The 26227-nt window shown below is 56.2% G+C and overlaps 1 protein-coding gene across 1 annotated transcript; it reads left to right on the plus strand.

Annotated features, from left to right (window-relative positions):
- The first annotated feature begins 68 nt into the window (after positions 1-68).
- Positions 69-25320, plus strand: PLOD1 (procollagen-lysine,2-oxoglutarate 5-dioxygenase 1). Its single transcript, XM_090268611.1, has 19 exons — positions 69-249; positions 5499-5590; positions 6510-6643; positions 7083-7246; positions 9331-9443; positions 11013-11076; positions 12424-12521; positions 13264-13365; positions 13913-14044; positions 16010-16131; positions 17177-17281; positions 17664-17789; positions 18036-18177; positions 19241-19354; positions 19961-20026; positions 20633-20737; positions 21859-22005; positions 23071-23196; positions 24505-25320. Exons 1-19 carry the CDS (start codon positions 174-176, stop codon positions 24658-24660), a joined length of 2184 nt encoding a protein of 727 aa, XP_090124737.1. The 5' UTR covers positions 69-173; the 3' UTR covers positions 24661-25320.
- The last annotated feature ends 907 nt before the right edge of the window (positions 25321-26227 follow it).

Below are 26227 nucleotides of genomic sequence, written 5' to 3' on the forward strand. Positions count from 1 at the left end.
CAAGTCTGCAGGAAAACCCTTCCCCACGGGAAGGGCGGCTGGGAGGGGTGAGGGGCGGTGCGACACCGCCCCTGGGGCGGGTCCAGTGCGTGGCAGCGGGACCGCCGGCCTCGTCGCGAAGTTTCCAGCCTGCTAGCACCGCGGGGTCGGACGGACGTCCCCAGACCCTGGCTATGCGGCCGCTGCTGCTCCTGGCCCAGCTGGGCTTGCTGCTTCTGGCCGAGGTGAAGGGCGACTCCAAGCCCGAGGGTGAGAGCGCGGGCCGGGGGCGGGCGGGAGTATCCGGGGCGGGAGGGCTGATCTAGAGGCTGGCTAAGTAAGGACCGGTCTCTACGGGAGGCCTGGGCTTGCGGGGGTGTCTGGTTCCGGCTACTTGTCCACTGATTTGCTGATGACTCGGACAAATCACTTCCCTTCTAGGGGTTGTGGTTCCCACATCTAGAAAGGAAGGGACAGCTGAAATCCTGTTCAGCACCCAGAGGGACAAATGATATCACCCATAATAATGACACTGGCTACTCTTTGTGGAGCGGTTATGGACCAGGCATTAGTTAAGTTTGATGGCAACCCTCAGGTGCATGTCCTTCTATTCTGCCCATTTTTCAGATGGGCAAACTGAGGCTCCACAGTTGATTCACTTGCCCATGTTCACACAGCTTGTGGGCCTTGGAACCACCTCCAGCCAAGAGATCATGGGGATGAGAGGCCACCAGGTGGGGTGGGGGTGTGGGGTATTGTTGGGGTGTTGGGGTGTGTGTGGAAGGAGTGGTTCCCATTGCAGAGCTCTTTGCCCATAAAGGCGTGTTCTGGCCCAGAGCTGCCAACTTTCCTGGAGTGTCTCAGCAGAGCAGTAAGAGAGGTCGAAAAATACAGTGAGAGCCCTGGCTGCTGTGGCTCAGTGGGTTGAGCACCGGCCTGTGAAGCAAAAGGTCAGGGGTTGGATGCCCATCAGGGCACATGCCTGGGCTGCCAGTTGGGGGCGTGCAAGAGGCAACCGGCCGGTGCTTCTCTCACGCGTTGATGTTTCTCTCCCTCCCTTCTCTCCTCTCTGAAAAATAAATAAAATATTTTTTTTAAATCCAGAGAGGGAGGTGCTGAGCACAGAACTGGGCTGGTGGTGTGTGCAAAGGGCCTGTGGCCTGGGCCCACTCACTGGCTGGGAGCCAGGAACCCTTTAATAGCCTTCATTTTCCCTGGGCCTCTGCTGGGAGTTCCTCTGCTGTTTATGTGAACTCCCTCCACCCCTGTACTGTCCCGTGAGAGAAACTCCAGTCCCCCACAACAAAGCCCAGAGAGGTGAATTACGGAGGGACCAGATCAGTGACAAGGCTTCCGCTGCCCTGACCCTCCAGCAGGCGATAGGAGGGGCAAAGTAGAGACAAGGCAGCAGCCCTCACAGAGTGTGCAGGATTCAGGGTGTCGCTGAGATAGTCCAGGTAAAGCACCTCGTAGGTCTTAAGCCTTCACTGATAAAGAAGAGACAGTGGGTCCCTAGGCGCGGGGCTAATGTCAGGCTGCTCTCACGCTGAGGCCCTGTGCTTGATGGCAACCCTCAGGTGCATGTCCTTCTATTCTGCCCATTCAGACCCTTTTCATAAGGAACCATTAGCCCCATTTTGCACGTGGGGAAGACTGGGACTCTGAAAGCTTAAACACCTGGTCTCAGGTTGCCACAGCTGGTTGAAAGTAAAGTCACTAAGGGGAACTCAGTTCCCCTAATCATTCCTATGGACCCTTCCTCTGGGTGGTGGAGGGGCTGTTGCCTGGAGACACTGCCTGGAGGAGCCTGCCCAGCTCCCTCGGTCCCAGCTGAGGTGAGCCCCTCAGCCTGCTGGCTGTGAGGCCAGAGTGGGATGGCAGTTTTTCCTGCAGGCGTTGTCCAAGCTGCCCACTGCCTTGTGTCAGGGAGGGGCACCCCAGCAGCCCCCAGAGACGCCAGCGTCTCCCTACTGTGGCTGGGCTGGGACACCCAGTCCAGCACCGGGTGGCTGGGATGGGGCAGCTGCTGAGGACTGTTCCACTGGGGCAGGCACAGGGACAGCACTGTGTGTCCTTCTGGGGCACAGCAAGGCCTGAGGTGGGGCAGGGGATTGATTGGCTGTAGACTGTCAGGGTTGGAGATACTCTTGTGCATCCCTCATCTGAACGTGGTTTGGCACATGGAGAGAAAGATGGACAGTTTTCACTTTTAGGGGGGCTCCCAATATGAGGGGGGGGCACAGAACTCCTCACCCCAGTGGATGCCCAGTGTGATGGCAGGAGACACAATCCTTTGTTCCCAGAGAGCCCTGTGCCTGAGGGAGGAGACACTACCCTGTTCCAGGGGAATCCCAAGACCAATGTGGAGGACAGAAAAAGGCCTTCAACAAAGTAGAGTTAAGGGGCAGGGAGAGTCCAGACACCCCGTGGCCCTCTCTCCCTTTTGCAGAGGCTCCTAGCTCTCTCCCGGGGCTCACGCCTTTCCCTGCAGGCCTTGGCATGGACAGGGAAGAACCCACTGGAGCCTGGAGCTGCTGAGATCCAAGGCTCCAGGGATGTCAGCTGGGCTTGGGTCATGCTGTTACCCTGCAGGGGACAGGACTGCCCCTGGACTCAGGCAGGCCCAGCTGGACATGGGTGAGTCTCAAGGGGCGAGACCTGAGGCTGCTAAACCCAGAGAGACAAGGTTGGCCCCTTGCCTCCGTTCTGCCTGACCCGTTTATGGCTTCCTATGGAGGCTGAGGTGAGCCTGGAGGCTGGGGAGGAGCTTCATTCGTTCCCACCTCCCCAGAGAGCAGACTGGGTGTGTCAGGACAGTGTCTTGAGAGCCAAGGCCACACACCTACCATCCAGGCACTTGCCTGGGCTGGCACTGTTTGGGACAAGAGGGGACATCAGCCGGAGCACAGTGAACCCAGCTTGAGTTCTCAGCCTTCTCTTAGGATCCCAGGGAGGTGTCTGCACCCCCCAACCCCCTGGCTCAGCCTCTGCTCCACCCCTGACCCCCAGGGCAGTACCTGGCCTCACACAGCTCCCTCTCTTAGGGGGGCTTCCCTATGACAAGAATGCATAGCGCCCCATGGCCAGGTGCTGTGCTGAGTGCTTTATGGACATTCGCTCCCTTAAGCCTCGTAGGAGTCTCTGGAGGAAGGTACGTTATCGTTGCTATTACTCTCATCCTGCAGAGGCTGTTATTCACCCAGCGATGTTTGCTACTCCGCTCTGCTGTCTTGCTTATCTCTGCTGACCCTGGATGCTGGGTCATTCATCCGGCTGGACTTTGGGCAGTAGGTCAGGAGGGCCAACAGCCCTTGGGGTCAGGCCTCCTGCGGGCCCTGGCCCAGCTCCCATCACGTGGTGAGGTCTTTTTCAGTTCTCTGCAGGCTGGGTCAGAGCTGTGGGCAGCCCAGAGCCTGTCTCTGTGGAGCGTTGGGTTTCTGAGCACCGGGGCCCCGCCCACCTGCTTTCCCTCTGGGCTCCTAACTGTAAAGGTGGGGGTAGGGCTCGTGTGTGTAAAGTGCTCAGAACAGAGTCCGGAGAGCAGAAGGTATTCCGTAAAGGCTAGCCATCATTGTTACTGTTCTCTGGAAGCAGGAACTTGAAAGAACCTGAAGACACACCGCCCCATCCCCCCTTCCCTCCCGCCCTGCCTGACCTCAGGAGAGCCCCTGATCTAATGGAGGATCCAGAACCTCACACAGACGCACACATTGGCTTTTTCCATCCATGAAATGTGACACTTTTCCTGTCCCCAGTAGCCCCTGTGAACAACAAGAGGGCCTTAGACAAGAGGGCCTCAGAGCTGGCAGCTCCGGCTCTTGCCACCTGGGTGGGGACAGGGGGTACGTAACAATCTTGGCAGGAGTTATGGGGAGCCCTTCCCCAAGGGCAAGAAGCAGCCCCCTTCCTGGACCCCAGGGTCAGGTGGTGAAGCCTCCCCTCCCCACACCTGCCTAGTGAATCCACCCCTTCTGCCCCAGGTCCTTGGGCCCACCGCCAGCCCAGCGGATTCCTGCCAATCCCTGCTGGGTCCTTTGGCACCAGCCTCCTGCTCTGAGGCCAGCAGCCTATCCTTCTCGTCTGCCAGCTTTGCCAGGCTGCACCCCTTTGTTCTTTCAGCCCAGGCTCCTCCTTACTTCCCAGGGTGGGAGTTGGGTGCTTAACCTGCCTTTGCTGTCCTGGCCACACCACTTGGTGGCTCTGTTCACCCGGAAAAGTGTTAAGTCCTGGACCCTGGGGAAATAAGGCTCACCCAGTGGAATAATGATGAGCGTTGCAAAGTGGGGTCTTGCCTCTGAGGGCAGGAGAGAGGTCAGGAAAAACCTGAGAAGGCTTCATAGAGGTGGTGTCAGGGAAGAGGTATCACTGTCACTGTTTCTGGGACCTGGGGGAAGGTTAGAGAAGGGGAAAACAGAGGGAGCCCTGGCAGGAGGGAGGAGCTCAGCAAGGTGGGACTCCTGGCTGGAGGAGGGCCCACTGGGTGGAGGGAATGAGTACATCATCGGGCTGATCGGCAGGGACCTTAAATGCCAGAACGAGGCATTTGCTTCTCATTAATCAGCACCAGTAATAGCTCTTAACATGTGCCAGCATCCCAACAAGGACTTTACAGGCCTGATCTCATGGAATTAGTCCAGCAGCCCTAGCAAGTAGCTACTGTTATTATCCCTATTTTACCAGGGGGAAACTGAAGCTAGAAAGGTCAGGGGTTTGCCCAAGGTCACACAGCTGGTAAGGAGCAGAGCTAGGGTTCTGACCAGGCAGGCCAGCTCCAGAGCCTTTACTACTCAGAGAATGCAACCTCAATGTGTGGTCTGGGAAGGGCTTCCCCAGGGGCCCCAGAAATGCTTTCTGGGGAGTTGTTTCCCGTAAGTTCCTTTGTAGTGGTGAAACTGCACTACGAAGCCCGGGAGAGGTCCCTTGTTAAAAAGGTAATACAGCTGCTCTGGGCCACGTTCAGGAGTTCAAGTCAGTTTCCACGCTGGGCCCATTTCTCATTGGTTCTCATGGTGTTGGGAGAATCCAAGGATGAGTGAGGCTCAGCAAGAAAGTACTGGGATTGATTAGCAATGTCTGCCCTGCGTGCAGCTGTGGATAGTGGTGGCTGTCTCTGGGCTGACCTCCCACGTGGACCAGAGAGGTTCTCCTGGCATTCAGCATTCAGAGTGAATCCTTCCCTCTGGCCCTGTGCCTGGCCTAGAGCCCCCCAAAGCTAGAGAGACCCAGTCTCACAATGCAAGATGGGGATGCCTCTGCTTTAGATGCTTCCTGTCACACTGGGTAGTTCCCAGGTGAATGGAGCCCTGAAGGAGAATCGGGACACCGAGGTGACGTCCCAGCTCTGTCACTAACCAACTGAGTGATCTTAGCCACGTCCCTTCCTGCCTGGACCTTGGGGTCTTGTCTGTAACGGACATGGAGAGACTGTCTGTGGGATTTCTCGAGCACAGTGACCTGCTCCTGCCTTTCGCCTGTCTTCCCCTTCCACTCCCATTCACCATGCTCTTCTCTGTCCCTAGACAACCTTTTAGTCCTCACGGTGGCCACGAAGGAGACCGAGGGGTTCCGACGCTTCAAGCGGTCAGCCCAGTTCTTCAACTACAAGATCCAGGTAAGGGGCTCCCCAGATGGGGCAGAGACACCTGAGGGATGGAGGGAGAGTCCAGGGGCTGGGTGTCCACCCTTCCCCAACTGACTTGGGGCCACAGGGGAAGCTTCTGGAAGCCTGCAAGATGGAGATGAGTTAGGAAAAGCAAGAGGGGGAAGAACATAAGCCAAGTCCAGGAGGGACTGGAGATGGAGTGGCGGGGAGGTGACACTGAAGAGGTATGCAGTGGTGCGCACTGTTAGCGCGCCTAGGCTCACCTGGGGGGTGTGGCTAGCTTAGGGGGCACCGGCATTTCTACAAGTGCCCCCAGGGGATCGGGGGATGGCCACAGTCTGGAGACCTTACCTGTATAAACACTACTCTGAAGAAACAGGCTAATGCCCAGTCTGTTGGTGTCATGGGTTTGTGTCCTCTGTGTGTGGCCCGTGGTGCTGAGCCCATTTAGCAGTGTGTGTGCTGAGTGCCTCCTTGTGTCGGGCACCAAGAATGATGGACAAGACAGACCATGTCACTGCCTACACAACTTGTGATCCAGCGACATTAAGCTAGAAAGTGTGTTAGCTCACATGAGTGAGACCGGAAGCAGGGGATTGCTTCAGGCATAGCTGGATCCAGGGGCTCAAGCATGGTAAAGCCTTTGTCTTTTCCTCTCCAGGCCCTGTTTATTTTCATTTGCAGACACACTTCCTCTACATGGTGGCCGGGTGACTACCAGCCACACACTCACTTTCCCTAGCTTCTCCACCTGACCAAAGAAGACAGCCTTTCCTTAATTTTAACAGAACAGTAGTCCCAGGGAAGGCTCTGATAGGCTCCGCTTGGGTCACATGCTAAACCATGGTTATGGGGGAGGGGAGGGAGGGGACACTCTGATTGGCCAGGCAGGGTCACATGACCACCTTTAAGGGGCCTTTCTCTGCAGTCACTGGGCCTGGGGGAAGACTGGGATGGAGCAAAGGAGACCTCAGCCGGTGGGGGGCTGAAGGTTCGGCTGCTGAAGAAAGCTCTGGAGAAGCATGCGGACAAGGAGGACCTGGTCATTCTCTTCACAGACAGGTCAGTGGCCGGGGGCTTCCAAGGTGGGCCCTTCAGCAGAGAGAGAGAAGAGTATTTTAAATTGAGGTCTTCCCAGGACATCTAGGATGAGGGGGGATCACTCTAGCTAAGGTTGCCTACAGTTTTAGGGGGGGTTGGTGCATCCCAGGAAAGACCCTCTGGTGTACCCCATTCCCACTCTTGGTGAAAAGGTGGGTGGGGGACGTGCCCACGTATGACGAGCCATGCTCTGAGTGTGTGAGAAGGTGCGTGTGTTATGGGGACCATCCTGCTGCCCTGGGTGAGGCTGGAAACATGGCAGGCAGGGCCAAGGACAGCAGAGCAGGTTCATTTCCTAGACTGTGGGAGGAGGAGGGGGATTGCAGAAGCCTCCATCCAGGTCCCCTGGCCCTCAGCACAGCCCCGCTCCCCTCTGCTCGTCTTCTGGCTCTGGCTGCAGCTACGACGTGCTGTTTGCCTCGGGGCCCCGGGAGCTCCTGAAGAAGTTCCGGCAGGCCAGGAGCCAGGTGGTCTTCTCGGCCCAGGAGCTCATCTTCCCGGACCGCAGGCTGGAGGCCAAGTACCCGCTGGTGTCCGACGGCAAGAGGTTCCTGGGCTCTGGAGGTGAGGAACGAGTGGCGGGGCTGGGCGGGCTCTGGAGGGCTCTACCCGCTGCCTTCGTGAGGCTCCTCGCTGGCTTGATGTCCATGGGGATGGGGACGTCGCTCAGGTCCCAAACACAGCATGGCCTGAGTAGAAGGCCTGATTCTGTAACAAAATTTTAAGCTTGCCCCCTCCCACTGCTGTCTTCCTTATCTCATCGACAACCACCCGTCTGCACAAGGCGAAGCCTGGGAGTCACCCCACTTCCTCCCCTGCCCACCCCCACCTCAGTCCTTCAGGGGTCCCACCACTCCCACCTCAGATCTCCCGAATCTGCCCTCTGAGATCCACGCCCCTGCCACTGCCTTGCTGGGCTCCTGGCCATCTGTATAGCAGTCTCCAAACTGCTCTGCCAGCCTCCACCCTTTCCCCCTTCCAGTCCAGAGGCAAATTCACACTCATCACTCAATGGCTTCCCACTGCACAGAAAATCAAATCTATACAGGAGTCCCATTCTATATCGCAATTCACTTATCACGGCCTCACTGTATTGCAGTGTTACGGCTACATAGGCGAGATTGAACACTCTGAAGCAGTGTATAAAGTAAGCAAAGGATTTTTAATAATTGTCGGCCAGTTGGGCAGACGCTGAACTGGTCTCTAACAGGCTCCGATGTCCAAAGGGGTCTAAAAACTGCGTTTATATACTGATGATGTTCCTTTGTTTCTTCTTTGGTGGGAAACAGCCTTAGGAAGAGGGGGTTGGGCAGGACTGCAGGAATATCTTGGCAGTAATAGGAACAGAAATTCGCAAGGCTAAGGTTATCTTTAGCTTGCAGCTACAGCCTCTTAGTTAGGTCGAATTCTTTGTAAACCAATTAATTTTGCAAAAAGGCTAGAGACTTTGTAAGACATAACTTTACAAGAGTTATAGACAAGTTACAAGCAAATGAAAGGAGATTAGGGGCTAAGCTGGGGTCTTTAACTTGTAAATCACTGAGTGGCTGTAACATTCTTTTTTTTATTCTTTCTAGCAGGCCTTTGCTACTTCTTACAAAGAACATCTTAAGCCTCTACATATTTACATATTTAGCAGACCTCTGAAACTTTTTACAGGGAATATTTGGTGCCCCTACATGGTGCCCCTTCAGCAGGATTTTTAAAAATATTATATTTAATTATTTATCACAGATTTTTCACTATATTGTGGGATTCTGCGGTATTGTATACGTATGTTGTTAAAGTTACGTAGGTTTAGGAGCGTAGAATATGTTTAAGAACATAAGTAGTGTTTATAAAAGTGTGGAAAAGGTTAATAAGGGAGTGGGAAAGGTTAATAAGGGACTAGGAACGGTTTATAAGTGTGTGGGAAGGGTTTATAAAGCCTTAAAATATATATAAACACTAAAATAAATGTAAGGTTCCTACTTCGTGGATTTTCACCTATCATGGGGGGTCTAGAATGTAATACCCGCGATAAGTGAGGGAATAGTGTATTTTATTCTGGATTTCTCTGTCCAGCCACGGAAGGGGGATCCACCCCTGGAAGACACTTTTTCCCACTGGCTGAGAAAGTCCGTACTGTCTAAATGGCCTGACCCTGCTTCCTGGGGAACAGGTGTCCCCTGGGGCGGGGCCCTCCCTGGCTGCCCCCCTTCTCCTATTTCCCTTCTCTCACCTGTCTGCCCCATAGCCAGGGACCTGGGTGTGTTTTTCCCTCTAAGCCCCCATGTGCTGTGTGACCTTGGCCCAGCCTCTGCCCTTCTCTGGATCAAGTTTTCCAGATAACTGTAGAAAAAAGGCTCCAGCCTGTGCCCACCAGCTCTACTCTCTAGGAACTCCTGGTCTAGTCCATTCATTCACCACCTGGTGCAGTTGAGTGGGCACCATTGGTCTTTCTTTCTCTCTGGGCTCAGTGGGAACTTTTCACCAAATGACACTAGCTGGCAGGCATTACCCCCTCCTCCGTGTAGGAGGACTTCTGAGAGGAGGTGGGGTTTGTGGGTAAAGGAGTAGATGGAGGACAGGGGAGGCTGGGAAGAGACCCCTCGCTTAGAGGCGGGAAGCTAAGTGTCTGTCTCTGTGTGTCCCCATGCAACCCCCAGGCTTCATCGGTTATGCCCCCAACCTCAGCAAACTGGTAGCCGAGTGGGAGGGCCAGGACTGTGACAGCGACCAGCTCTTTTACACCAAGATCTTCTTGGACCCGGAGAAGAGGGTAAGAGTCAGTGGGTGGGGCTGGGGAACCCTGCATCCAGTGGGCCAGCCTGCACCAGGGCCTGAACCCCTGAGGCCTTGACACCCTCAGTTCCCCATTCATTGATTCAGCAGAGACACCGACAGGTGCAGGGAAGGGATATGGCACTGAACAAGAGACTTGGGGTTTCTGCCCTCATGGACCCTTCAATAGGGAGATGGGAATTTACAACCTCATATTGGGTGGGGGTGATGGTATTGAAAGGAATGAGAGGCTGAGCCCACCCCTCCCCCACTGTGCCGGTGGGACCCCTGGGGGTACTGCTGAGAGCGCAACAGGCCACTGAGCCTGTCTGGAGGCAGGGTTCGTTGCGGGGAGTGGAGGTAGCAGAACCAGGCCATTGCAGCCCCAGACCCAGCCAGTATCCTCTGGGTAGACAGGAAACTCAGGGAGCTCTTCAGGGTCAGGATTCCTGGATTCTGCCTTGCTTACCCTCCCAAACCCCCATCCGTGCTTTGCTGTGTGACCTAGGGCAAGTCACTTCCCCTCTCTGGGCCTCAGTTTTTATCATCCACAAAATTATGAAATGAAGCAGTTGGGCCTGTGCAGTGGAAACTATGAATTTGATCTTTTTGTTAACTCAGTCCTTCCTCCTCCTCCTTTGCCTCTGGTGACATCACTGCAGAAGCCCAGGGACTAAATGGTACAGATGGAGCCGCTCTGCAGGGGATGAGGGCAGAGTGTGCCCCTTGCCCTTGCTCTACCTGGTTGAATGGGGCAGGCAGCACTGTGCCCGTGAACAAGGACTTCAGGGGCAGGCAACCTGGGTTCACGTGCCAGCTCAGCTACTTCCTAGCTGTATGATCTTGGCCAAATTACCCCACCTCTCTGTGCCTTGTTTTAGAAATCTGTAAAATGCAATGACAGTGAAATTTTCTCATAGGGAGGTTGTGTGGATTAAATTAATTAATGTAACCCTGGCTGGTGTGGCTCAGTGGATTGAGTACTGGCCTGCAAACCAAAGGGTTACGGGTTCAATTCCCAGTCAGGGCACGTGCCTGGGTTGCAGGCCAGGTCCCCAGTTGGGGACACGCAAGAGGCAACCACACATTGATATTTCTCTCCCTCTCTCCCTCCCTTCCCCTCTCTCTAAAAATAAGTAAAATCTTTAAAATTTTTAAAAATTAATTAATGTATAGGGAGTATTTAGCACGGTGATTGGCACCCAGTGTACATTTTCTCATTGGGATGTTACGCAGATTAAATGAACATGCGTGTGATGCCTAGATTGGTGATTGGCACACAGTGAGGTGCTAACCAAGTGTTTGTTATCAGTGTGGTGGTGGCTGCAGTGGAGCCTGCTGCTCCCTTATGTTCCTTCTAATTCTGAGAGCCCCTGGCTCTGTGTAAATGGAGTCACTAGGCCACTAGATCCCAGGGGCTTGGCCACTGGCTGGCCTTCCCAGGGCTCCCAGCTGGCCTGATGTGACCAGGCACAGCAGATGTGGGGACCGGAAGGGGCAGAGGTGGGAGAGCAGGCTGCTCACAATGGCCTGTCCCTGCTGCAGCCTGGTGCCATCTTTCCTGCAGGAGCGGATCAATATCACCCTGGACCACCGCTGCCGCATCTTCCAGAACCTGGATGGAGCCTTGGGTGAGCAGCCCCCACAGGAGGGGATGGCGGGAGGGCTGGTGAGGAGGAGATGCAGCTTCTAGACAGGGCCTGAGCCCAAGGGTGGGGAAGGCATTGCTTCCTCTCTGTTTTGATGGGAGGGTGCCTGCTGCCCACCCCATCTATCCCCAGGGCCCCAGAGACCACGTAGGTGTCCTGGGGCAGAGCTGTTTGTCTCTGCCTGCGGGTGGAGAAAGCAGAGTCATGAGATCAGTTTACAGAACCCTCCCAACACCAAGGCAGGGAGGTGGCCCCTCCGCCTGGTAAGAGCTGGGCAAAGCGCACAGCGGGTGCCGCCCCCCGCCCCAGATCTCTGGTCCTTACAGGTGAGCCTGCTTCTCCTTCCCCTGCCTTTCCTCCTCCCAGCTGAAGGCTTCCTGGGCTGGGGGCAGGAAGTTGGAAAGCAGAGGCTAGTTGGTCCTTGAAACCCACAGATGTCCTCGGGCTGCCCCTAAGTCTGCATCTGGTGGTGACATTGCTTTGCCACTAGCTTGCCCGGTGACTTCAAGCAAGACAGAGGCACACACACCTCAGGCCTCAGTGTCTTCATCTTTAGAAAAGAGAAGTTGGACCAGATCACTGATTGGTGATTTTGTGATATACATGGGTCCCTTTAAAAACCTAAGGAGAGCTATGGCTCCTCTCCCAGGAAGGCGCGGGGACGTCACACCCTTTTGCTGTGGTTTCTGGGAGCTCCTGAACCTAGGTTAAGAAGCTGGATCCAAATCACCCACTGGGTGGGCCAGGAGCTTGCACGGAGGGGCTCCCCTCCGTCGTCACCCACCACAAAGCCCTCCCTCCCCAGCATCTTCTCAGGCCTTGGAAAAGGCCACTTTGCATTTTGTATTTGTCGAACAAGCCAGCCTTCCTGTCCTAGTGTGCAGACTCACAGGGTCCCAGCGTGGGATTAGGAGGACCGGGCTATAGGGGCTCTCTCCACCAGGACGGGATCTGTCCCCTGTCCCTCCCAGGCCTTCCTGTGTGGTTGGCATGTACTCATGCTATTCTGCATGCCTGTCAGAGTGGGCGCCTCCCAGGCCCTGTCTGCGGGGCTTCTCCCAGCTGTGCCTGGAGCTGGGATACAGGTTGCTGTGGATTCTGCACTCTCCCTGGGCCAGGGGTGGTGCTAAGTGGTTGCCGGACATGGATCCCTCCCACTGTTATCCCCATTTTACAGATGAGGAAACTGAGGTTTGGAGAGGTAAAGTGACTGGCCCCAGGGTGCACTCTGCTCACTGGGGGAGAGCTGGGGTTCAGGCCCAGCCTGTGAGTCCTTGAGCTTGGCTCCTGGGCCTGACACTGCACGGCACTGTGATTTTTCACCCCCAGATGAGGTCGTGCTCAAGTTTGAAATGGGCCACGTTCGCGCTCGGAACCTGGTCTACGACACCCTCCCGGTCCTGATTCACGGCAATGGGCCTACCAAGGTAGGGAGGGGCCCCAGCCCCTGGGGAGAGTGGGAGCGGGTCAGCTTCTCCTTGGCGCCAGAGCCACCCACCTAGGCCCTGAGCGCTTGTTGGTGCTGACCTCAAATCTGAGCGCAGCCTAGAGCTTTCTTTCCTACTGTGGTGGTCGGTGATGCTCTCTGTCCATCCTGCTGGACCACAGGACACAAAGGAGGCCACTGTCCCCATCCAGGCCTAGGCTTGGCCACCCCAAGTCATCCACACTCTGTCATTTATTGAATGTTTGCACCAAGGCATGAGGCTAGTCAGTCATGAACAGGACAGACGAGTCCTCACAGACCGGCCCCTGGGAATTGGCCCCTGCTTCATGACATGTTTCTCTGAGTGAGGTTCTCAACCATGAATCACAATCACATGGAAGGGAGAGGGAGGGAAGTGTTAAAAATGCAGATTTCCTGACCCCACCCAAAAGCTGCTCAATGGGAATCTCAGAGTGGGGCCTGGGAATCTGCATTTTGAAAAGGCACCAGAGCATCAAGTGCTTTCTCTGTCCTTCCTCAACTGTGGTGACCTCTGAGGGCGGGGCGAGGGAGGAGGGATGAACATGCTCTCCAAGGCCCGCCCAAAATAAAGTCACGGTCCTGCTGCCTTGAGGGTGGCAGATGCCTGGGGTGCAGGCCCACTGGGGGCTCAGCGAGTGTGCCTCAGTGGTTGTGAGTGGGCAGGACTGGCCTGGCTCCTCTCAGACCCCTTTTCCCCACAGCTGCAGCTGAACTACCTGGGCAACTACATCCCGCGCTTCTGGACCTTTGAAACGGGCTGCGTTGTGTGTGACGAGGGTCTGCGGAGCCTCAAGGGCATTGCGGTAAGGCTGTCAGAAGCTGCTGTGGGGGAGGGTGGGTGATTCTGGAAGAGACTATTGTCTTTGGAAGGTAAAGCGATTACCTCCCTGTTGGGGTTCCATCCTCTGCCTCACCCAGACACCTCCTCCTGGAAGCCTTCTCAGGCTACACATGGATCCAGCTCATCCCTAGATGTCTAAATACTAGTTTTTTTCTGCCTGGTTGTTCAGGGTCTCCTGCAACCCCCTCCCCCTCCCACAAACTTACCTCTCATTTCTGGCCCGCTTCAAACCCCACGCCAACCAAGCTCTCCCAACAGGTTGACATCAACTGGTCTTAGCTCCAAGTCAGGGCTCACACTGCTCCCGGTCCCCAGCAGGGGCATACTCCTGCCTCCTTGCCGGTCCCTGCCTCTGCCCACCTGCACATCCTGCTCAGAGCTGCCTGGCCCAGGCGCCTTTTCTGCTGGGTCCACACGCCTCTGGCCCTGGATCCTGCAGGCCACCCTCGGGGCTCAGTGGCGGCAAGTGGGTGGACATTGCTGGACTCTGCTGCCACCTTCTCATGCAGGATGAAGCTCTGCCCGTAGTCCTGGTCGGTGTGTTCATCGAACAGCCCACGCCGTTCCTGTCTCTCTTCTTCCAGCGCCTCCTGCGCCTCCACTACTCCCGGAAGCGGATGCGGCTTTTCATTCATAACCACGTGAGTAGCAGGCTCTTGGTGGGGTTGCTCTGTGGCTTGGGTCAAAGGCCCAGCCTCCCAAAGTGGCCTGAGACCTCTGAGGAACTGACTGATCAGGCTTATCTGGGCCAAATGGAAGTGGGCAATGGGCTGTATCCCAACTTACTGGATTGACTTTGGAGTCAGAATGCTAGGCTTGAATCCCAGGACCACTGCTTATAGAGGCTGTGTGACCTTGGGCATGTTATTCAACCTCTCTGTGCTTTAGTTTTATCATCTATTAGATAGGGATAATACCCATGGCAACCATATAGAATTGCTGCAAGGGTTAACCGAGTTGACACGTGAAGCACACAGAAGAGTGCCTGGCACATAGGCAGCATGTAGTAGGTGCTCGTAGCTGTGGTCATTAGCCCTGTTTCCCTCCCAGCCCCAGTCAGTCCTTCCTAATTTGATCCGATGACAGTCAAGTTGGTTTTCATTCCCTGAATATCTTCTGGGGAATCGGGAGGGCCCAGGGGCTGGCGGTATTGTGGGGAGCAGGCTTCGAGTCAGCGTTCCTGGTTCCCCTTCTTTCCTGCCTCTCCTTCCTTGCAGGATAAAGTCCCACCTCTCAGCCTTCCTCTTTCCCAGTGTCCCTAACTGGGAGCCCTGATACACTCTTCAGATCCTACCTGCTCTCAAGGCTCCTTGTCTTTTTTAAAGTCTTCTCAGCTGCCCCATTGAGGGTCACCCCTTTCTGAGACCTCTCAGCCCTGATGGCCTGCGCTCCAACCCCAGGAACCGGGGGCCCTACACCCGGCTCAGCCCTCAGCCTGTGTCTCAGGCACTGATGAAGCTGGGCCACATGCAGCTGGGGGAACGGTGTAGGCACTGCCCTTGGGAGGCTCCCAGCTTCCCTGGGGACGTCAAGCAGCATACCCATGACCTGTGACTTTGTGTAGAGAAAGAGAAGTGTCACAGGCAGTATTTGAGGACCTACTGTGTGCTCTGTCTGACTTGTTGACTCCATACAGTGACCCTGTGAGGGAGGCATGATCACCCTTCCTTGTTTTAAAATAAAAAAATTATTTATTTTTAGAGAGAGGGCAAGGGAGGGAGAAAGAGAGAGAGAGAAAAACATTGATTGTTGTCATATGTACCCCACTGGGGACCAGAGCTGCATGTGCCCTGACCGGAAATCAAACCAGTGATGTTTTGCTTTAAGGGACGATGTCCAACCAACTGAGCCACACTAGTCAGGGCTCGCCCTCCCTTTTTATAACAGATGAAACTTAAGCTGAGACCAGTCAAGTGACTTGTTCAAGTCCATGCAGCTAATTATAGAAGGGCCGGTCTAAACTCTGGGTTTGGGCCCTGGCTGGCGTAGCTCAGTGGATTGAGCGCCGGCCTGCTAACCGAAAGGTCGCCAGTTTGATTCCCAGTCGGGGCACAGGCCTGGGTTGTGGGCCAGGCCCCCAGGTGGGGGTGTGCAAGAGACAAATGATAGATGTATTGCTCACACATTGGTGTTTCTCTCCCTCTCTGTCTCCTCCCTCCCTTCCACTCTCTAAAAATAAATAAATAAAATCTTTAGGGGGAAAAGAAAAATCCTGGGTTTGGTTCTAAAGCTCTTGCTCTCTCCTCTTCCCCAAGCAAGGGGCCCCGGGCATCCCCTGGAGTTCTTTGTAACAAAGCAGATCCTTGGTCCCCACCCCAGACCAGCAGAATCAGTGCCTCTGGCTGTGGGTCCTGTGGGTTGCGGGTGCCGTCCTGGTGACAAAGGCTCTTACGAGGACTGTGGGCCTGGCCTGGTTAGGGGAGGATGGACGAAGGATGGCCAGGGAAGGGCTCTCCAGGCAGAAGGTCTGGCATGGGCAGAGGTGTGGAGTTTAGGGACGCAGGTGGCCAGGATGTGCCAGGAATGAAGCGGACCAGCCTGCAGCAGTAGAAGGTGCTGTGGTCACGGGGTGGGACCTGTGTCCTCAATCTCATCCCCCTCCCCAGGAACAACGCCACAAGGCTCAGGTGGAGAAGTTCCTGGCAGAGCATGGCAGCGAGTACCAGTCTGTGAAGCTGGTGGGCTCCGAGGCGCGGGTGGCGAATGCTGATGCCAGGAACATGGGCGCGTGAGTTGGGGGCCCCGGGCAGAGGGGCCATGGATGGCGTCAGGACCCCAAGACTGGGAAACAGGCGTTCAGAAGACTGTGTGGTCTCCAGCAAGTTCCTGCCCCTCTCTGGACCTCAGTGTTTCCATCTGTCAGATGGGGACACATTCTCTGTCCTGCCACTGGCTGGGGCTGAGCAGGGCCCTTAGAGTTTAGGAAGCGAACCAAAGAAAGAGGAAGGACTGAGGGCCAGAAGCCGAGAAATGCTGACAGCTAGCGAAACAATCTCTGATTTTTCCCCTGTGTCATTAAAACCAACACACGGGTAATTTGTGTTGACTGTAGAAGAGAGGCCGTCCGGCTCCATGGCTGGCAGACTTCCTGTGGAGGACTAGGTAGGAAGTCCACGCGAACTGGCTCCGTGGGCCCCGCCGCAGCCACTCAGCCCTGCTGGCGTAGCATCAGTGAGCGTGGCTGGGCTCCAGCAACATTTTATTTATGGACACGGAAGTTTGAATTTCATACAGCTTTCATGCAACTTATTTTGGTTCTTTTCCCCAACCTGTTAAAAATGTGAAAAAAACATTCTTAGCTCCTGAGCGACATGAAACCAGGCAGTGGGGCTGGATTTGGACCATGGACCATAGATTCCTGAGCCCTGGACTAGAGGAACAAAAAGAATGGAAAGTCTGAAGGCTTTGGTACAAGTTACCAACCCGGCCTCCAGGCCAGCAGAGCCAGTGTAGAGACCTGTCAGTGGACCATGCTGTTCCCAGCACCAGGGCCTTCAGGGCATGTGATACCAATTGCCAAGCTCTGGGCCTTCATCTTCAGAGTTTGGGGTCTGCATCAGGGTTTGGGTCTTGGAATCGGGAGGGACCTTCAAGGCTGCTGGTCCCAACCTGCACCAGGGCTGGCCCGACCTCTCTAAAGGCCCCTGACCCACACCCGGGGACCACGTGGGGGCCGGGATGGAGAGCGCCATTGCAGGGTAGCTCCACGATCCCGGGTGGGAGGCTGGCACTGGAGCCCCAACCCCGCTGACCCTGCACCCACCTGCCTGTAGGGACTTGTGCCGGCAGGACCGTGGCTGCACCTACTACTTCAGCGTGGATGCCGATGTGGCCTTGACCGAGCCCAAAGTCCTGCGACTGCTGATTGAGCAGAACAAGTGAGGCTGTGGGTGGGTGGGCTGCAGCAGGCGGGCAGGTGGGCCCTCAGGGCAGGAATCCTGGCCCCGCACTGCTCGTCATAGGCCTGGCCCAGGCTGGGAGCCCTCCCCTGCCTTTCTCCTCCTCCCCTGCCCTGGCCTCACCTACTGCCCTGGGCTTGCTCCAGCCTGGCTACCTTGTCTTGGCCAGGACGTTCCCCCTCCCTGTCATAAGCCCTAAGCCACCCCACTCCCACCCTCTGTTCCAAACCCCACTCCACGCTCTGCCCCAGGGAGGTGCTTGCTGGTTGAAATGCTCTCCCCACCCTTCCCTACACCTAGTTAGATCTGTCCCAAATTCCCAGTGGGCGGAGATACCCCTCTGAGATGCTCCCTTTCTTAGGAACGTCATCGCCCCATTGATGACCCGCAATGGGAGGCTGTGGTCAAACTTCTGGGGGGCACTGAGTGCAGATGGTTACTACGCTCGCTCTGAGGACTATGTGGACATCGTGCAGGGGCGGCGTGTGTGAGTACCTGCAGGGTGGGGGGCAACCTCATCTGTTTTCCTCCTGGCCTTGCAGCCCTGCCTTCCCTGGTATTCCTGTCCTTGTTGCTCTCAGATTCTCGCTGAACCTGAAGCAAGGAAGACTGCAGTCAGACACACAGAAGGACTTCCCAACAATTATCCTGGGCCCTTCCCTTGGTCACTGACCCTTACTGCGACCCTCACCACCAGCTTGCGGCCCCTTCCATCTTTCTGTCTCTCCCTCAGTGGCATCTGGAATGTGCCCTACATCTCGAACATCTACCTGATCAAGGGCAGTGCCCTGCGGGGTGAGCTGCAACAGGCAGACCTGTTCCACCACAGCAAGCTGGACCCCGACATGTCCTTCTGCGCCAACATCCGGCAGCAGGTCAGCCTCGGGTGGGCAGTCGGAGGAAGCCCTGTTGGCAGGAAGGTGTCACCATAGGCCCTGGAACTGCGGGGGTCCCACAGGGCTGCTCAAAGGCTGCCAGGGCCTGGCGGGGGCACGCGGGACACTGGCATGCAGGCTCGTCCTCGGGGTCAGTGGGGATCACTTTAGCAGATCCAGTTTTCACACCATCTACTTTATTTACGTTTTCGACAGCGCCTAAGGAAAATAAACTTTCCTCCTAAACGTATGCCAAGTAATGTGCTCAAGAGATACCCTTACCCTGTCCCTGTGCCTCACCCAATAAACTTTTATGGCTGTGAGAAATTTTTTTTTTTTTAGCCTTGACTGGTACGGCTCAGTGGACTGAGTGCTGGGCACCTGCGAACCAAGAGGTCTCTGGTTTGATTCCCAGTCAGGGCACATGCCTGGGTTGCAGGCCAGGTCCCCAGTTGGGGGCGTGAGTGAGAAGCAACCCATCGATGCATTGCTCACACATTGATGTTTCTCTCCTTCTCTTTCTCCCTCCCTTCCCCTCCTCTAAAAATAAATAATAATCTTTAAAAAAAATTTTTTTAAATTAATTTTAGAAAAAGAGAGAGGAAAGACGAGAGAGAGAAAGACATTGATTTTTTGTTCCACTTATCGATCCATTCATTGGTTGATTTTTGTATGTGTCCTGACCAGGGATTGAACCCGCAACCTTGTAGCGGGATCATGCTCTGACCAACTGAGTCACCCGGCTAGGGCTGTGGCTACTTTTTAAGTGTGACAGCATGCTGATGTTTTCCCCTGTGCCCCAAACTTCAGGAATCAGAACTCCAGCCTTTCCTTGTGCATGTTCATTCTTTCATCTCCTTTCACTCCTCCAGGAAGCCTTCCCTGATCACGTCCCATGTGTCAGGTCTAGGCCAGGCGCTGGGGACATGGGGTGACCCGTACTCGGTTCCCAGATCTTATGCACTCGAAGCTGGTGGGCGGAGGAAGCTGCTGTCCTCCCCCCGCCCCCTGGGGAGTGCGAGGAGGCGGGAGGGTCTCTTTCATCCCAGCCTCCTCTCCCCAGGATGTGTTCATGTTCCTGACCAACCAGCACTCCTTTGGCCACCTGCTGTCCTTGGACAACTACCAGACCACCCACCTCAACAATGACCTCTGGGAGGTGTTCAACAACCCCGAGGTGAGACCCTGGGTGGGTGGGAGCAGAAGGGACCCCAGTGATCCTGTAGCCTGAGTTGCCTCCCTCTCAGAGCCTGATGACCCTGGACCCTGTGGGCTACCTGCCTACTTCCACCCCAGGGGAGTCTGTCCGTTAGATTTGGGGAGAGAAGGTCAGTTTGAGAAGCAGCGCCATCTAGTGGACGAGGGACTAGGAGTCAGAGGCCCATCAGCTGTGACTTAGTTGAGCCTCTCAGCCTTTGGGTCCTCAGTTTTCTGAGCTCTAAAATGGGCTGACTGTCCCTGCCTGACCTGCCCCTGAGAGTGCTGTGACACTCAGAAGAGCAGAAAGTTGTGACGGTGTCCCTGGACGTTGGGAGCTTATGGCTGGTGTGGTCATGTAGCCCCGTATACACATGCAAACACCTTTGCACCCAAACGAACACACATGCACCCAGCAGACACGGGCTCGAGATGGCTCCCTCAGGCACACACATATTCACTTCCATTGTGTGTGGCCCGGGGGGAGGAACCCCCTCTTGGAGCAGCCCATGGGGTTGAGCACGGAGTGAGTCCCGGCTGGCCCAGGCCAGGCCCCAGGACCCCAGCATGCCTCCCCCGCCCCCAGGACTGGAAGGAGAAGTACATCCACGAGAACTACACCAAGGCGCTGGCAGGGAAGCTGGTGGAGACGGTGAGGACTGGGCCCCCCCAGGAACAAAGCTACTGGATTTATACCCAACACCTGCTGGGGGCCCAGAGGATGGGGGAACAAACCTAGCTGAGCTGGGGGACGAGGGGAGGCACCTTTCAGTGCTCTGGCGGTGCTCTGGCGGGGGAATGGGCAGCGGGTGGCGCCGTCCCCCTGCGGGCACTTGCGGGCTTGAGTCTGCAGGGGCCTGGGGGCCAGGCAGGAGAAAGAAGAACAACATCCCCAAATGTGGTCTCAGCTGTGGACCATGGCCCGTGGGCCAGCAGTGAGAAGCAGGTGCTCCTCTGCTTCCCTGGCAGGCTTCTGCTCCTGCAGTACCCACGCACGGGTAGCTCTGGCCCTGGCCGCTCTGTGACCTTGGCCAGCTCTGAGCTGCACTCCCCTCTTCCTTCAGCATCTCACTGAGCCCCTCCTCTCGTGGGACTCTCATGGGGACTCTCCAAGGGCTTTCAGACTGGGGTGGGAGAGGGCATGGACTATAGAAGAGGTCTTGCCTGCGGTGGGTTCTGCAGAGGACCACGGATCGGGGGAGGATAAGGTGGTGCCACTCTGGACCCCTGTGACTGAGTGAGTCCCTGCCCTCCCCAGCCTTGCCCGGACGTCTACTGGTTCCCCATCTTCACGGACACGGCCTGTGACGAGCTGGTGGAAGAGATGGAGCATTATGGCCAGTGGTCTCTGGGAGATAACAAGGTGGGGCTCCCAGGCGCCAGGACTGGGGGTGGGGGAGGCCACCCGTCCACCTGTGCCTGCCCTCTGGGCTCTTCTCCTGGCAAGCTAGCCAACCTCTCTGGGACTCTTTAGATGGGGGCCTGGCAGGGGTGCCTGCAGGCACTTAGCCGTAGAGAGATTAAGAAATGGGATGGCGTGCTGGTCCCCAAGCTCCCAGGGACTCTGGGTGACTTTGAGTTGCCTTAATCTTAAAGAGGTGCTGGGTCTCCAGTTCCTGGTTTGTTATGGGAGCGAGGGAGCCTCCTCCTCAGACTGGGCGTATGGAACGGGGCGGGACTGAGCAAGCATGGACGAGGGGGAACTAGGAAGCAACATCACCAGACAGGAGAAGCCAGTGGCATTCTGCTGAAGGAGGGACCCCACGCCTGCACTCCCCTCGGAAAGTTCAGCAACCCTGGGCCCGTGCGTCTCAGAGACTGGCTAACTTGGACCTGGCAGCTGACTGATCCGTGGTTCTGGTTATCTGCGTGATGCACGTGCGCTGGAGGCTGAGCTCATCTCCAGAACCCAGTAATGGCATAGCCCATACGTTCTAGGGTCTGCTTCATCCCTGCACTGCAGTGACCAGCGGGCCCTGGGATCTGTGGCCCTCTGCATTGGTTTCCCATGCTGTGTAACAAATCGCCACCAAGTTTAGCAGCTTAAACCAACACCCATTTATTATGTCCGGGTTCCTGCGGGCGGGAGTCTGGGTGTGGTTTGGCTGGGTCCTCTGCTCAGGGTCTCAGGGCCGCAGCCCGAGTGTTGGCTGCGGCTGGCACTCATCTGTCACTCTGGGTCCTGGTCCAAGCTCACGTGGCAGAATTCGTTCCTTGCAGTGGTAGAACTCTTGGTGACAGCTCCGGGCCAGCAGGAGCTTCTCTCTCTTCAAGATCCTTCTTTAAAGGGCTCACCCACGATAGTCTCCCTTTGGATTAAACCCAAGTCAACTTACCAGTTACCTTAATCACACCTGCAAAGCCTTTTCGCTTTTGCCCGTTATCCCATCAGGTTCAAGGTCAAGGGGAGGGGTTTAGACAGGCTTTGGGAATCTGGGGGCCATCATAGACTTCTGCTTACTGCCCTCTCTGGGTCCCTTCCAGGACAACCGCATCCAGGGTGGCTACGAAAATGTGCCGACCATCGACATCCACATGAACCAGATCAACTTTGAGCGGGAGTGGCACAAGTTCCTGGTGGAATACATCGCCCCCCTGACGGAGAAGCTCTACCCCGGCTACTACACCAGGGTGGGCAGGCTTGAGGGGGCCGCCATGACCAGGACAGTGGGTGGCGTGGGAGTCAGGGGAGAGAGGTGTTTATTCCCAGCCTGGGCGGAGGCCTCCCTGTCTGGTCTCCAGGCGGGAGTGAAGTCTTCTCCCATCAGGTGTTGGGACCAGGGGAGGTGGGGCCGCTCTGCCTCTAGCCTCTGACATCACGTGACCAGTGACGCTTGGAGTCCTTGCCTAGAGTCCTTAACCCCTGCCTCAGTGACTCCTGTGCCAGCTCATGTGACAAGCCCTTAGCCAGCCAGCCAGCCAGCGCCCCTGTTGGCCTTTAGCCCACTCCCTCCTGCGCACTTTGGCTCTTGTACCTCCCTCCCTCGGGGGCCTCCTCCAGGTGGTTTCCTCCTAATACCTGCTCTGGGTGTGCCTGGGCCCTGCCCTGAAGGGCCCGCCAGCTGAGATCCATTCACTCCACCCTCCGCTTCTCTTCCCTCCCTCCTTCCTTTCCCTCTCTCTTCCTTTCCCTTCCTCTGCCTCCTTCCCCTCCCTTCTCTCCCTTCTGTCCTTCCTTTCCTCCCCCCATTTTTTATTATATTTTTTCCGTTACCATTTATCCCCCTTACACTCCCTTTGACCTCCGCCCCCACCCTCACTAGCACCACACTGTTGTCCCACGTCCGTGAGTCCTTTTTCCTTTTCGCTCGGTCCCTCCACCCTTCAACCCCCGCCGCCCCCAGAGCTGCCAGCCTGCTCTCTGTCTACGAGTCTGTCTGTATTTTGCTTGTTAGATCAGTTTGTCCATTAGATTCCACGTATGAGTGAGACCCTGTGACGCCTGTCTTTCTCTGCCTGGTTTATTTCACTGAGCATAGTGCTCTGCGGGTCCATCCCTTCCTCCCCACGTTTTTACCGAGAGCCTTTTCTGTGCCAGGCGCTGGAGAGCCCAGCATTTAACAGACCTGCCCTCAGGGAGCTCATCTTCCCGCAGACTGGAGGAGGGGCCCTTCTGCACCGCTGCCCCCACCCCACTGCCTTTCCTGGCCTCCGCCGCCCCTAAAGCCGGGTCCCTGTGTCACCTCCCTGGTGCAGGCGCAGTTCGACCTGGCCTTTGTTGTCCGCTACAAGCCCGATGAGCAGCCCTCGCTGATGCCGCACCACGACGCCTCCACCTTCACCATCAACATTGCCCTGAACAGGGTCGGGGTGGATTACGAGGTGAGCGGGGGGGCCCCCATGGCCCAGGGATCAGGCAGGAGGGAGGGCTGGCTGGTGAGCAGCTTGCAGGGTGGTTGACTCTGAGGCACGGGATGCGCCAGCACCAGAGAACTGGAGAAGCAGAGAGACTGGGAAGGCTTCCTGGGGGCGTGGGCTCAGAGCACAGATCAGCAGGAGGGAGAGGGCTGCAGACAGCAGAGGGAGCAGCCGGGAGGCCTGGGCCTGCCAGCCCCCCTCTCAGCCTCTCAGCGTCCTCACGTCTTAGATGGGAAGACCTAAGACTAAGAGTGCCCTCCACAGGGCTGTGAGACGGAAATGAGCTCATCCAGGTAATTATGTACCTACGAGGTCCCACAGGAAGTGCTCAGGGGGTGATAGCTGTTAGCAACGGGGAGTTTAGGGTCCGCATCGTTCCTGGAAGAGGACTGCTTTGGGCACGACGAAACCCAGACTCGTCTGGGCGTGGGGCGCAGGCATGTGGCTGGCGGGAGATCTGGGGAAACCAGGAAGACATGAGCGTGAGGTGGGAGCAGTTCTGGGGGCCTTGGGACCCCAGGGGGGGGGGCCTCTGGGCGTGATCAGCTTTGGAACCATCCATTCATTCACTTCCTAAGCTACTATTTTAAAGGAGTTTTTGGGGGACTTAGTCCCAGGGTAGGCACCTTGAAGGGTTCCCATTAAAACCCCTGTGTTTTTTGGGAGTTGACGATATATCAGGGGACACCATCAACATCTGAAGACATTTTCAGTTGTCACAACTATGGGGGTGCTACTGGCACCTAGTGGGTAGAGGCCGGGATGCCCAGACAGCCCCCGTGAGAAAGAATTGTCTGGCCCATAGTGGTGACCCTGTATAATGGTATGAATGTACTTAATACCACTGAACTTACACTAGAAATAGTTACAGTAGTATAGTTTATGTTATGTGTATTTTACCACAATTAAAAAAAAAGAATTATCTGGTTCAAAACGTCCACAGTACGGAGGCTGAGAAACCTGGCCCTGCGCTCTTACATTAAATTCTCACAAACTCCGTGCAACTTAATGCCCGTTTTCCAGAGGTGGAAACTGAGGCTCAGGTTGGACACCCGTGAGTAGTGGGTGTGGCCGCCATTGGCCAAGGGCTGCCTGGCTCTTGATCACGCTGAGTGAGTGACTTCCTCAGGCAGCCTGGGCTGTCACTCCACAAGGCGTCCCAGGCAGGCGGGGCTGAGGGCTCCTTGGCTGTGGGGGCTCAGATGGCAGCATAGGGGGTTGGGGGGCAGGGCCTAGCTTCCTATTGGGGAGCTGACGTTTCCTGTCTCCCAGGGCGGGGGCTGTCGGTTCCTGCGCTACAACTGCTCCGTCCGAGCCCCACGGAAGGGCTGGGCCCTCATGCACCCCGGGAGACTCACGCACTACCACGAGGGGCTCCCCACCACCAACGGTACCCGCTACATCTCCGTGTCCTTCATCGACCCCTAACCGGCCACGCCCAGCCACCTCGGACCTTTTCCTCTCTGCTGACAACCACTGCCCAGCAGCCTCTGGGACCTTGAGGTTCCGGGGAACCCAGTCCAGCCTCTGGGTTCTTGACCTCCTGCTGCTCTGGGAGCCGTCATTGGAGAGATTGCGCTGCAGGCCAGAGGCGAGGACCCCTTGGCTGGGGCTTTTCCTGGTGCTCTGGACCCAGCCCTGGGAGAGGTTCACTTCCACTGCGTTGTGCCAGCGCGTTCTTTTCCACTTGTCTTCCTGAAGAACTCAGTCCCCCGGCCTCCGATTCTTCCATCCGTGACACTTGAGCAGAACGGGCTTACCCAGCTCCCCAGAGAGACTCTAGGGGCGCAGAGCCACACCCCAGAGCTTCTCCCAGGCTTCAGGATACAGAGGCCTGGATCAGACTCAGTCCCCACCCTCACCCTGGGACGGCTCCTGTCCTGGGAGCAAAACGTTGTCCTCTGGAGACAGTGACTCAGTAAGCCTCCTGGAAGACAGGAGAGGCATGGAGGTCCCAGCTCCATCCCCTACTTGATCCTTTCTGGGGGGAACGGGGTGATATGTCCACACACTGCACTGCGTCACCCTGTCCCGGATCTCTGGAGAGGTCAGAAACAGGAGAGTTTCTATTAAAAGCCATTCAAACCACTGAGTGGGGGATGCTTGTGTGGGTGCGTGGGTGTGTGTCAGGGCGAGTGTCTGCAGGGAGGTCTTCAGAGCCCACAACTGGCGAGAAGGGCTGTTAGGGACTTGGTCTGTGGTGCACAAACAAGGCATGTCACCTCTCTGTCATTTGTATGTTCCACAAACCCTGACGTGTGAGCCAGGCACCGACTGCCTGGGGTGCGCTTCTTCATCTGCCAACCTCTGCATCAGGTGTCCCCTCCCCTCTGAAGCTTTCGCTGACTACTCTTCCTGTACACACGAACACTGGACAACAGAGAACTTCCAGACTGCTGGTGGCCCCTGCCGTAGCCTGGACAGACTCTTCTTGTTCTAACGACTCAGGGCATTTATTAGCAACAAAATCTAGCGTCGCTCCATCCCTTGCTGTGGGCGGGGCATTGTGTCTTCCTGGCACTGAGCACCCAGCGCTCTGGGATAGAGATTTCCTTTTCATAGATGAGGAAGTGGAGGCCCAGAGAGGCCAAGTAATTGGCCTAAGGTCACACAGGTAAGTGGTAGGGACAGGGATTTGAACATAATTTCAGCAGCATTCTGGTCCCTGTCCCCGGGCACCCTGTAGTTAGCAGTGGCCAAAAGAACCAAATGCAGTCACTGTGGACCAGTGAGGTAAATGCCACAGGAGTGTCAAAACTGCTGTGGGGAACAGGACGCACTAGTGGCTTCTGTTAACATAATGCTTCTCCACTAAGGGTGAGTTTGCCTCTCCAAGGGACATCTGGCAATGTCTGAAGGCAGTTTTGGTGGTCACAACCGGGCACTAGGGAGGGGAGGCCAGGGATGCGTCTAAATATCCTACCGTGCACAGAACAGCTCCTCCTGCCAGTGATTCAGGCCCAAATCGGACTAGTGCCGAGACAGAAGCCTGAGA

Source organism: Furipterus horrens, unplaced genomic scaffold, assembly GCF_987537825.1.
Source record: "Furipterus horrens unplaced genomic scaffold, mFurHor1.1.pri manual_scaffold_3, whole genome shotgun sequence".
NCBI classification, from domain to species: domain Eukaryota; kingdom Metazoa; phylum Chordata; class Mammalia; order Chiroptera; family Furipteridae; genus Furipterus; species Furipterus horrens.

What these genes read in the sequence shown, in the direction of transcription:
- PLOD1 (XM_090268611.1), top strand. Translation starts at nt 174, where the DNA reads ATGCGGCCGCTGCTGCTCCTGGCCCAGCTGGGCTTGCTGCTTCTGGCC. An exon ending in GGCTTTTCATTCATAACCAC is followed by an intron (nt 14,045 to 16,009) that starts GTGAGTAGCAGG and finishes CCCCCTCCCCAG; the next exon opens with GAACAACGCCACAAGGCTCA. An exon ending in ATCGTGCAGGGGCGGCGTGT is followed by an intron (nt 17,790 to 18,035) that starts GTGAGTACCTGC and finishes TCTCTCCCTCAG; the next exon opens with TGGCATCTGGAATGTGCCCT.